Genomic DNA, 12,278 nt, shown 5'->3' with positions numbered 1-12,278 from the left:
AACTTTTTTCCTCCTTTCCTGGTGTTCTGTCAAAGCAACCAGCTCATCATGTACCGGTGTTGTGTGAAAACAGACAAATCATTGCGGTTTTAGATTTTGGCGAGTTGGAGTTTACAGCAGAAAACCAGCACTGCAAGCCGAGCCTTCAGGAGGCACGCGCCGATAACGACAAGTTTAGGAGATATTCACAGTACCTACAGCCAGGTAAGCTTTATTGTAGGCTTACCTGTAGGTACTACACATGTGCATTCGTCCGAATGCATTTTCGTCCGAATTTTTAGTATTTTCGTCATCGTTTTAACAAACGAAAATGAACGTGCAGAATCCGAAAGATCCGATATAAAAAAATGCTTTATTTTCGTTGCTACAACAGTTCGATATAGATAGGAGATTCGACATGGTGCTGACAATAGCAATCTGTGTCTATCGAACCTGCAGTCGAATGTGCCTAACCTTAACTCTGTTTGTCCTAGATTATTCTACATAGAGAGGAAAGATTTGACATAGAGAGGAAAAGATTCAACATTATAGAGAGTGTTGGGGTAGACCATTCGACATGGACGACGAAGATTCGACGAAGCAGCGAAAAACATAAAAACTTTGAATCTGTCATTGAAGGCTTATGGTGTCTGTCGAAAGTTCTAAGAAGTTTCGACAAGCAGCTAAACTGTACGACGCTGCAATCGTACATTTCCGATCAAATTTTCGGACCATAGGCTATAGAAGAATTTGAATGTTGGTTGACTAGTAATAATAATTTATAAATATAATTATTACTAGTCATACAACATTAGAATTCTTCTATAGCTTGTAGGCGGAACATTCGACCGGAAATGTACGATTCGATGTGCAGTTTAGCTGCTCCGTCGAATCTTCTTAGAACATTCGACAGACACCATAAGCCATCAATGACAGATGATTCGATCTTAATTCGGATTTTAGAACGAATGCATTTTTTTAACGAAACTATATAAAAACAAGTTTCGGGAATAACTAAATAAATAAATTTTTTTGCAAAAAATATCAGAATTTAGACCACCGCTTTGGATCTTGTCGAGTCCATTTATCCACCTTTTTAAGCTACGTTACTCAAAAACAGTATTTTTAAAAAAAAAAAAAATTGTATTGAGCTTTATTGCCAGCCACAGTCACAAACACCACTTTCATTTTAATTTTATGTGTACCCCCCCCCCCCCCCCAACACTACTAAATCTGGCAACAACTGTATTACAAAAGGCACTGAAGAAACTCGGAAACCCAAAATATCCAAACAAGACCCCTCTATCACCTGATCTCTTTCACAGGCTGTATATAGATGACATCCCGCCATCTTGCCCACTTTTGCTTCAACTGCTTGCCGAGAGCCTCTTCCAGCTAAGAGGCAAAGAATAAAAACGGTGATCCAATCAATGCACAACCACATATGTATATACAATTTACTGAATGTGTGATCATCACACTAATATACAATGTTACACTCACAGAGTGAAGTGGGAAAGCGGTCTCAAAAACGCCACTCTTTATCAAGTCATCAAGAGTTTCTGAAAGAAAAAACAGGCCGTGGTTAGATGTCAAGAGTAGTAGGAAATCACATTAGGATTCAGATTTTTTTTTTGATAAGGCAAAGAAAGGTTACCAGTGACAATAACAGAGTAAAACCTTGGTTTGAGAGTAACTTGGCGTGAGAGCGTTTTGCAAGACAAGCAAAATTTTATAAATTTTGACTTTATATAGAAGTAGCATCATGTCACAACTGAGTATAAAAGAGAAGTGTAGCAATATGGTTACATTTAACCACTTGCTTACTGTGCACATATACCCCCTTCCTGCCCAGGCAAAATTTCAGCTTCCGGCACTGCGTCGCGGCTCCCAAACAAAATTGACGTCCTTTTTTTCCCACAAATAGAGCTTTCTTTTGGTGGTATTTGATCGCCTGTGCGGTTTTTATTTTGTGTGCTATTAACAAAATAAGAGCGTCAATTTTAAAAAAAAAAAAAAAACAAAAAAAAAACAAAACACAACATGTTTTCCTTTGTGCTATAATAAATATCCCATTTAACCACTTCCTTACTGGGCACTTAAACCCCTTCCTGACCAGAGGACTTTTTGCGATTCGGCACTGCGTCGCTTTAACTGACAATTGCGCGGTCGTGCGACGTAGCTCGAAAACAAAATTAACGTCCTTTTTTCCCCACAAATAGAGCTTTCTTTTGGTGGTATTTGATCACCTCTGTGGTTTTTATTTTTTGAGCTATAAACAAAAATAGAGCGACAATTTTGAAAAAAAAATAAATATTTTTACTTGTTGCTATAATAAATAGCTCAATTTTTTTTTTTTACGTTTTTTTTTATCCTCAGTCTAGGCCGATACGTATTCTACATATTTTTAGTAAAAAAAAAAAAAAAAAAAATCGCAATAAGCGACTGGTTTGCGCAAAAGTTATAGCGCCTACAAAATAAGGGACAGAATTATTATTATTATTTTTTTTTTTTTACTAGAAATGGCGGCGATCTGCGATTTTTATTGGGACTGCGACGTTATGGCGGACACATCGGACACTTTTGACACGTTTTTGGCGCCATTCACATTTATACTGCAATCAGTGCTATAAATATGCACTAATTACTGTATAAATTTTTTTTTTACTAGAAATGGCGGCGATCTGCGATTTTTATTGGGACTGCAACGTTATGGCGGACACATCGGACACTTTTGACACATTTTTGGCGCCATTCACATTTATACTGCAATCAGTGCTATAAATATGCACTAATTACTGTATAAAAAAATTTTTTTACTAGAAATGGCGGCGATCTGCGATTTTTATTGGGACTGCGACGTTATGGCGGACACATCGGACACTTTTGACACATTTTTGGCGCCATTCACATTTATACTGCAATCAGTGCTATAAATATGCACTAATTACTGTATAAATGTGACTGGCAGGGAAGGGGTTAACACTAGGGGGTGAGGAAGGGGTTAAATGTGTATCCTAATTAGTGTTCTAACTGTGGGGGAGGGGGGGTGACTGGGGGGGTGACCGATCTGTGTCCCTATGTACAAGAGACACAGATCCGTCTCCTCTCTCCCCTGACAGCACCGCTGTCTGCGAGAGCCGGGAATGAGAGATGATCTCATATGTAAACATATGAGATCATCTCTCATTGGCCGCACAGATCGCCTAGGAAACGGCCGCTCCGATTGGCCGTTCACGGCGATCTGTGACTGGCTGTGTCCAAGGGACACGGCCAGCACAGCAGTTCCCCGCTGCGCGCTCGGGAGTGCGCGCGGGGAACGCGAAAAGGGGCGGCCGTAAAAACACGGCCTCCCAGAGAAGTAGAGCCACCCGGCGGCCGTATATAGTCGTACGGCCGTCGGGAAGTGGTTAAAAAAAAAAAATCTTTTCTCAGTTCAGGCCGATACATATTCTTCTACATATTTTTGGTAAAAAAAAAGAAAAACTAACTATAGGAGGAGGGGACTGACTGATCTGTGTCCCTATGTACAAGGGACACAGCATTGGTCTCCTCTCCCTGACAGGACGTGGATCTCTGTGTTTACACACACAGATCCACAGTCCTGCTCAGTTACTGGGCAATCGCAAGTGCCCGGCGGCCATCGGGCACGCGCATCGTGTTCCCAGTAACGCGGCGGGTGCGCGCGTGCCTCCTAGTGGCTTTAAAAGACGAGGACGTCATATGACATCCTGTCAGAACAACTGAGCTACTATGCCGCCATCAATTGACGGCGGCTGGTAGATAAGTGGTTAATGAAGGTACAACAACATTTACCAACATATTGCTACACTTACAGGCATCTCTCTTCTCTTTTATACTCTGAAGCTCCTGCTGGATTTTGCTTCTAATCCCCTTGTGGAGGCCTCCATTTGTGGATGGACATTTTATGGTTATACAACCTGGTCACATTGCTATAATCTTTTTAAATGGACTATTAATGACCTATGAATAAATGGTTGTGGACCGAATCATTTGAATTTCCATTTCTTATGGGGAAATTTACTTTGATATACAAGCGCTTTGGATTACAAGCATGTTTCTGAAACGAATTATGCTCGCAAACCAAGGTTTTACTGTATTTGGGTTCATTAGCAGACAGGACTACTCAGATGACCAACATATCCTTGTGTTTCCATAATCCTTTTTTGGGGGGGGGGGGTGCCAAGGTGCCTCCGCATGTACCCAGACACCACTGCCATAAACTGTGGTCGACAAGCAAAGCAAACCTATGTGCTATATTAAACCATACAGATTTACTCTAGAAAATAGGACTTTCTGCAGCATTTTTAAATATTCATACACAATATAAGACAGTTGTCTGATCAAGCAGTTTTTGGTTACATCAGGTGACAATCTCATGTCTATGGGAGGCCTCCAACTTTGCTACCATCAGAGATCTTCCTCTCCCATGTCTATATGTGACATACTATGTAAACATCAGTAAATCTGTTATTCAGTGTGCCTTGTTCTGACCTCTGATCCAAACAAATGTCATTTTTGGGGAGAGAGACTGATTGGGCAGTATCTCCTATGGTAAGGGTGTTCAAAAGTTTCAGCACAAGGATCACATGGAGGAGGAAGAGGAAGAGAAAGAAGAAAGAAAACGAAAGAAAGAAAGAAAGAAAGAAAGAAAGAAAGAAAGAAAGAAAGAAAGAAAGAAAGAAAGAAAGAAGAAAGAAAGAAAGAAAGAAAGAAAGAAAGAAAGAAAGAAAGAAAGAAAGAAAGAAAGAAAGAAAGAAAGAAAGAAAGAAAGAAAGAAAGAAAGAAAGAAAAAAGGACGAAACAAAGAAAGAAAAAAAAAAGAAAGAGAAAAAAAGAAAGAAAAAAAAAAAAGGACGAAAAAAGAAAGACAAAAGAAAAAAGGAAAAATGAACTTCCCCCTCACATCCAGGAACACCCAGCTTAGTTCAACCTTGAAATCACGTGTGCCCAGCAGAGTCCCCTCCTACCTTTCAAGCAGCAGAGCATGGTAGAAGCAGGGAATTGTAGCAGGTCTGGGGGGAACCTCCTGTAAATCTTGGGGTTCAGGCAATCATGTCAAGCAACCAACCACAGCAAAAAAAAAGGGGGGGGGGGTTTGAAACTGGATTATGATGAACAGACTAGTGCATCTACTGGCAGACTCCCACTACAACATGCTTGGGGGAGATTACAAAAAATGTGGTTCTTCATTGTCCGATCATAGGCAGAGGTAGGTCCTGAACTGGGCTGTGAGGTAATAAAAGACCTGGTTGTGCTGTCTGGCAGGTGTGCCTCTTGCTGCACAATACAGGCTGAACAAATTTCCAAAGGAGTTTGCAGGTTCACATATGCTTTAACTGTGTATTCCGCTGCTTGGAAGGAATTCAAATTTAAGAGATCAAGGTCAGTGGTTACCTATGGCCAGGCTTAGGTATAGCTTTGTGTAGAAATCCAAGAGTTTACACTGTACATATGACCATTCATTTATCATACCCTGCAGCTACACAATCAGTGCAGTTTCTAGATTAGTAATCTAAGACCGAATATTTGGGTATGATCAGTGTAAGCCCCAAGTGCTGCACCAGCAGTCAACTTTGTAGATTTGCATTCTACACTTGGGTATAATCAGTGCAATTCTGAAGTGCTTCCTTTGTAGTCAATTGAATTATCTTAATTAAAGTTTAAGTTCAAATCTTCAGAAGAAATGTAAAGTGTGCAGTTTTCCTTACCGCTCTGGCCTTTGGTTTCAATGCTGGTTTTGTGTAGAATAAAATATACAATGCGAATTCTATAAAAAATAAGAAATAAAAACAGTGGGAACACATTCTACCTTGGGTACATGATCTTAAAAGAAAATTTACAGTGGTGGCGGGAGGTATATATTTTTTTCAGCTCCCGGTCCTGTCAGGAGGAGAAATGCTGATCAATGTATGAACAGAAGATCAGTGATTTCCCCTAGTGAGGCCACCCCCCTACAGTTAGAACACACCCAGGGAACATACTTAACCCCTTCCCCGCCCCCTAGTGTTAACCCCTTCACTGCCAGTGGCATTTTTATAGTAATCCAATGCATTTTTATAGCACTGATCACTATAAAAATGCCAATGGTCCCAAAAATGTGTCAAAGTGTCCGAAGTGTCCGCCATAATGTCGCAGTACCGAAAAAAAACGCTGATCACCGCCATTACTAGTAAAAAAAAAAAATATTAATAAAAATGCCATGAAACTATCTCCTATTTTGTAAACGCTATAACTTTTGCGCACACCAATCAATAAACGCTTATTGCGATTTTTTTTTAACGAAAAATATGTAGAAGAATACGTATCGGCCTAAACTGAGGAAAAAAAAAGTTTTTTTCATATATTTTTGGGGGATATTTATTACAGCAAAAAGTAAAAAATATAAATTTTTTCAAAATTGACGCTCTATTTTTGTTTATAGCGCAAAAACTAAAAACGGCAGAGGTGATCAAATACAACCAAAAGAAAGCTCTATTTGTGGGGAAAAAAGACGTCAATTTTGTTTGGGAGCCACGTCGCACGATCGCGCAATTGTCAGTTAAAGCGACGCAGTGCCGAATCGCAAAAAGTACTCTGGTCTTTGGGCAGCAATATGGTCCGGGGGTAAAGTGGTTAAAGTCACTAAAAATAAAAAATAAATAATCGGAAGTGTTGTCTAATGGTTTTTGATGTATTTGTATTGTATTTTCAGATGACAACTGTACTGACTAAACGACAATCGTACGATCTGGTATCGTACAAGGAAAATTTTCGTGCATGTCCGATAAAATAATATCAGATGAACTGTCATGATCGGCTCTCGAAAGCTCTGAACTGAAAATTTGCTTGCATATGCTACACTCAAGTATGAATGTAGAAAGAACTTTTGGAAACCCTTGCACCCCCACCCCTTTTCCCCCAGTTTCCCTGAGGTAGGAGTGACATAGCCCCCCTGGCCACACTGGTGCACTATGGACATGCCACGTCAATATAGCCTCCAGGGAAACCTCACCTGACCTTGCACATGTACCACACGAGATCAGTGTGTTTTGTCATTGAATAACAAATTATTCCAGATCATGCATGGTGCATGCGTTATATGAGATATAGCACATGTGCCGTATGTGATCGGGGAATGCTCAATACTGAATAACACACTGCCCCCAGATGACGTATGAAGCATGTGTCAGATCTTCTACCTGGTCTAAAATTACTTATTGCTGTTCAACAACAAGCCAGCCCAATCTCTTACGGTGCATGCAACAGAACATAAATGACACCAGCAAAGAACAAGGAAGAAGAATTTGGCCACCAACAAAGTCATCTTTTAAAAATGATGATGTGGGATAGGTGGAGGGGGGGGGGGGACGAGCGGTGCATTATCTTGTAGAATATAGCAAAGGAGGAGGCAAGATCTGAGTTTTAAAGGTTTGTTAAATGTATGCATAAAAAACAGTATTGGGGTATTATCAGATGAGGGACGGAGGTCTGTTTTAAGAGTGAGGATTTTTTAAAGTGGGGAGACACAACAAGAGAAGGATGTGGGGTGCCGAGTGTGCACATGCTCTTTCCTTCTAGACAGGGTAATCACCATAGGCGTGCGCCCAGGGTGTGCCAGGTGTGCCTGGGCACACCCTATTCACTCCATGTACATTAGCATTATCCATGGGTGGCACCAGATGGGTGATTGGGGGTGCCAGTGGCCAGTGTAAATGCCCCCATCATAATAAAGGCTAGGTTCAAATTTAGGAACCTATTACACCCGTGTTTAATGTGTAAGGTAATATGCTCCCTATTAACTGTCTCCTACTATGAGAGCCTCCTCCCTGTAACAGCAGGTGGTGTTCATGTGTGTGTGAGCTTTGGGGTACACACCCTAATGCAATAGGCTGCGCACACCTATGGTAATCACAATAGGATATGTTCACACCCGTTTTGTGAGTAACACAGCACCCCCATCCTGTAGCTATGTGGTTGTTAAAAAATGTACATTAGAACACTTTGACATGTGCAATTTGTTTAGTTCCGAATTTGTTTGTTAACGAATTTTGAAAAAAAATTGTTAAATTCCAAAATTTCGAATTTTTCATTTTCTGAATTATCAAAATTCGGAAATTTTGGAATTTCGAAATGTCTGAAAATCGAAATTTCAGAAATTCGAAAAATCAAAAAGTTGAAGTTAAAAAATCTGAAATTCGAATATCAAAAATTCAGAAAATTTCAGATTTTGCGAATTTCTAGATTTCCGGAAAAAATAAAAAAAAAACCCTGAATGAAACGAAAATTAACTATTTTTTTTCCGGTAGTGCACATGTCTACACTTTACCATATTTTTGGAAAGAGACTATGGATACAATTTTCTGTTTGTTTAATGTGATGTGTTTGGTAGGGGCTATCAGCATTAGAAAGCAAAGTTTGGCTTGGTGAGAATTTGCACACAGCTGTAAAGTAACGGTTTATGCTGCCGCTATAAGTGCTGGAATGGTCATCTATTCATTCAACTGAGATAAGGGTACAGGCAATACCTGGGGAGTGTGGACATTACAACCAATCCTGGTTGGGAATGAGTGGTGGTCTAGTGGAGGAGGGCTGGCCTACTTGATGAGGATAGGAAAGGTTTCCCTGGGTGTATGTGCACAGGAACCTAGGTCCCCATTTCCCCACGTTGGGTGTTCAGTGGGACCATTGAACTAGGCTTGGAACCACTGGGAATAGAGAAGCATCTCCTGAGCATCCAAGTGGATAAATACCGGCATGGCCTGAGGGTCAAATTGGGTTGAGGAACCTGAAGTAGTAATGAATGGGATGGGTATTACCCACTATCACTAAAAGTGTAACCATAGGCCACTGGTCAGTGCTACAAGTTGCATTTATTATACTTTTTAATATATGAACACAGAAAATAGTAATATATGAACACAGAAAAAGATAGTAGAAGTGTTCATTCAATTAACTGAGCAAAACCCAACAGAATGTAGTCAATCAGAAGTCATCTACTAACCGGATTTGACATCAAAATTATTATTATTTTTTTTCGGAAGGACTGGTAACAGAGTAGAACACATACTGCTTACCTGCTGGTTTCAGAGACATGTTCAGTATTCAGGTTCTGGGTGCCTTGATCTGGGTTCTTCAGTAATCGGACATATTTCCTAAAGATGTCTGGAGGTGCCCTGATACCATAAAAGATCTTGTTTCCATCTCTACTTTTCTGAAAAGACAAAACATCTATAACTTTTCTTAAATTAAACCCGATATTAGAGAAATTACAAAAGGTGCAACTTCCTTTAGAAAATGCAAGTTGCCTGGTTGCTGTGCCGGCGACTTGTCCTTAAGGTTCCCCTAACGAGAAAGATCCTTCAAGGACTGCGCAGGGGCAAACTTGCCGACGGAAATCTCCGAACCTCGCCCGGCATCCAGGCTCATTCTTTAACATCCCCGTGGATGGGAGGATGTTAAAAAAAGAGCCAGGAGGCCGAGCGAGCGGAGCGAGCCGTCCGAGCGAAGCGAGGACTTGAGGCCGACTGGCCACTTTCCTCAAAATCCACGTCGCCCTGGATGCCGGCTGAGGTTTGGAGATGTCCGTCAGCAAGTTTGCGCCTGCGCAGTCCTTAAAGGAACTTTCTCGTTAGCCGGAACCATATCGGCAGATCAGATTGCACCTGCGCAGGAACTTTCACGTTAGCCAGAACCATATCGGCAGATCACCGGCTCTCGGGCTTCAGTGCTTTGAGTCAAGTACCCAAAACAAACAGGTTAGGAAAGTCTGCCAAATGTCAGATGTCCTTAATGTCATGGGCCAGAAATACAAAGCATGGTGTAATAAAAGGTCGGCTAAAATGCTTTTTACCGTACATTGCATGCTTGGGTGGAGCATCTTAAAGCTGAACTCTGGGAATTAGAAGAAATGTACTATTGCAGTGAGCCCCCCCGCCCCAGTGTAAACATGTCTAGTCTGCGGGTGCAGAGATATGGAGTATTACTTTCCTTATTCCTGGCTTCGGTAGGGTTCCTCCAGATGTGCGATCGGTCCATTGCAGCATTGCATTCTCCCCTTCTCACATACAATTCAGAGCCAATAGCCTTGCACTGTACATGATAATGCCGAGGGATGGCCCACAGCCAGAGCGAGGGACAGGGTAAATAATACATTTAATCCATGCAGCTCTAGATAAAAAAATAGCATTTAACCATTGCAGTGCTGGGGGGGGGGGTGGAGCACTACTAGGGTACAGTATCTCACAAAAGTGAGTACACCCCTCCACATTTTTGTAAATATTTGATTATTTCTTTTCATGTGACAACACTGAAGAAATTACACTTTGCTACAATGTAAAGTAGTGAGTGTACAGCTTGTATAACAGTGCATATTTGTTGTTCCCTCAAAATAACTCACACAGTCATCAATGTCTAAACCGCTGGCAACAAAAGCAAGTACACTCCTAAGTGAAAATGTCCAAATTGGGCCCAAAGTGTCAATATTTTGTGTGGCCACCATTATTTTCCAGCACTGCCTTAACCCTCTTTGGCATGGAGTTCACCAGAGATTCACAGGTTGCCACTGTAGTCCTCTTCCACTCCTCCATGATGACATCACGGAGCTGGTGGATGTTAGAGACCTTGCGCTCCTCCACCTTCCGTTTGAAGATGCCCCACAGATGCTCAATAGGGTTTAGGTCTGGAGACATGCTTGGTCAGTCCATCACCTTTACCCTCAGTTTCTCTAGCAAGGCAGTGGTCATCTTAGAGGCTTGTTTGGAGTCCTTATGTTGGAATACTGCCCTGCGGCCCAGTCTCCAAAGGGAGGGGATCATGCTCTGCTTCAGTATGTCACAGTACATGTTGGCATTCATGGTTCCCTCTATGAACTATAGCTCCCCAGTGCCAGTGTCCTGCCAAAAAAGGTCCCCCGGCAGGTAATGACCCCCATGTACTGTGCAGGCACAGCGCTTGCGTAGTACGAACCACAACAGAGCAGGCGAAAATAGCCGAAGATGTAGAGCTGTGAGTCAGCTGTACACTGCGCAATTACAACGAGGGGCGGGTGTATTACTGTTATATCGTATAAGGGGCGGATGGCTACAAAGACGTGTAGTTTATTGCTAAAACCACCCCCAAGTTATCAGCTCTGCCCATCAATTTAAAATTCAACCTTTTTTGTAGCCATCTGCACCTTACACGATATAACAGGAATACACCTGCCCCTCGTCGTCATTGCGCAGGCGCCGTGTACAGCTGAGTCACAGCTCTACATCTTTGGCTATTTTCGGTGGCTCTGTTGTGGTTCGTACTGTGCAAGCGCTGCGCAGTACAGGGGGTGTCATTATCCGCTGGGGGGACCTTCATCGGCAAAACACCGGGAGCACTTATTCAGCCCCAGACCATGACACTCCCACCACCATGCTTGACTGTAGGCAAGACACACTTGTCTTTGTACTCCTCACCTGGTTGCCGCAACACACACTTGACGCCATCTGAACTAAATAAGTTTATCTTGGTCTCATCAGACCACAGGACATGGTTCTAGTAATCCTTGTCCTTAGTCTGCTTGTCTTCAGCAAACTGTTTGTGGGCTTTCTTGTGCATCATCTTTAGAAGAAGCTTCCTTCTGGGACAATAGCCATGCAGACCAATTTGGTGCAGTGTGCGGCGTATGGTCTGAGCACTGACAGGCTGACCCCCCCACCCCTTCAACCTCTGAAGCAATGCTGGCACGTATGGTCTGAGCACTGACAGGCTGACCCCCCCACCCCTTCAACCTCTGGATATGATGCTGAGCACGTGCACTCAGCTTCTTTGGTCGACCATGGTGAGGCCTGTTCTGAGTGGAACCTGTCCTGTTAAACCACTGTATGGTCTTGACCACCGTGCTGCATCTCATTTTCAGGGTCTTGGCAGTCTTCTTATAGTCTAGGCCATCTTTATGTAGAGCAACAATTTTTTTTTTAACATGCTTCCCATTTACAACTGAGACCTTGTAACACTAATAAGTCACATGACACCGGGAGGGAAAATGACTAATTGGGTCCAAATTTGGACATTTTCACTTAGGGGTGTACTCACTTTTGTCGCCAGCGGTTTAGTCATTAATGACTGTGTGTTGTGTTATTTTGAGGGGGCAACAAATTTACAAGCTGTACACTGACTACATTACATTGTAGAAAAGTGTAATTTCTTCAGTGTTGTCACATAAAAAAATTAAAATGTATACAACAATGTGAAGGGTGTACTCACTTTTGTGAGATCCTGTATATTTTATCCGATTCCTGGAGTTCAGCTTTAAACCAGTTTAAAAA

General features: G+C 41.9%; 1 protein-coding gene across 2 annotated transcripts in view; it reads right to left on the bottom strand.

Annotated features, from left to right (window-relative positions):
- ANO9 (anoctamin 9) overlaps window positions 1-12,278 on the bottom strand; it is an 84,218-nt gene that overhangs the window by 37,935 nt on the left and 34,005 nt on the right. For both annotated transcript variants that reach the window (XM_040328478.1, XM_040328479.1), the window contains exons 4-7: window positions 9,057-9,193; window positions 5,712-5,770; window positions 1,483-1,541; window positions 1,289-1,374 (exon numbers count right to left, since the gene is read on the bottom strand). In XM_040328478.1, the coding sequence (XP_040184412.1) occupies window positions 1,289-1,374; window positions 1,483-1,541; window positions 5,712-5,770; window positions 9,057-9,193 (341 nt within the window). The remainder of the gene's footprint in view (window positions 1-1,288; window positions 1,375-1,482; window positions 1,542-5,711; window positions 5,771-9,056; window positions 9,194-12,278) is intronic.

This window comes from Rana temporaria, chromosome 11, assembly GCF_905171775.1.
Source record: "Rana temporaria chromosome 11, aRanTem1.1, whole genome shotgun sequence".
Classification (NCBI taxonomy): Eukaryota; Metazoa; Chordata; class Amphibia; order Anura; family Ranidae; genus Rana; species Rana temporaria.
The sequence above is the reverse complement of the archived record's forward strand: the minus strand, read 5'-3'. Positions and strand labels throughout refer to the sequence as shown.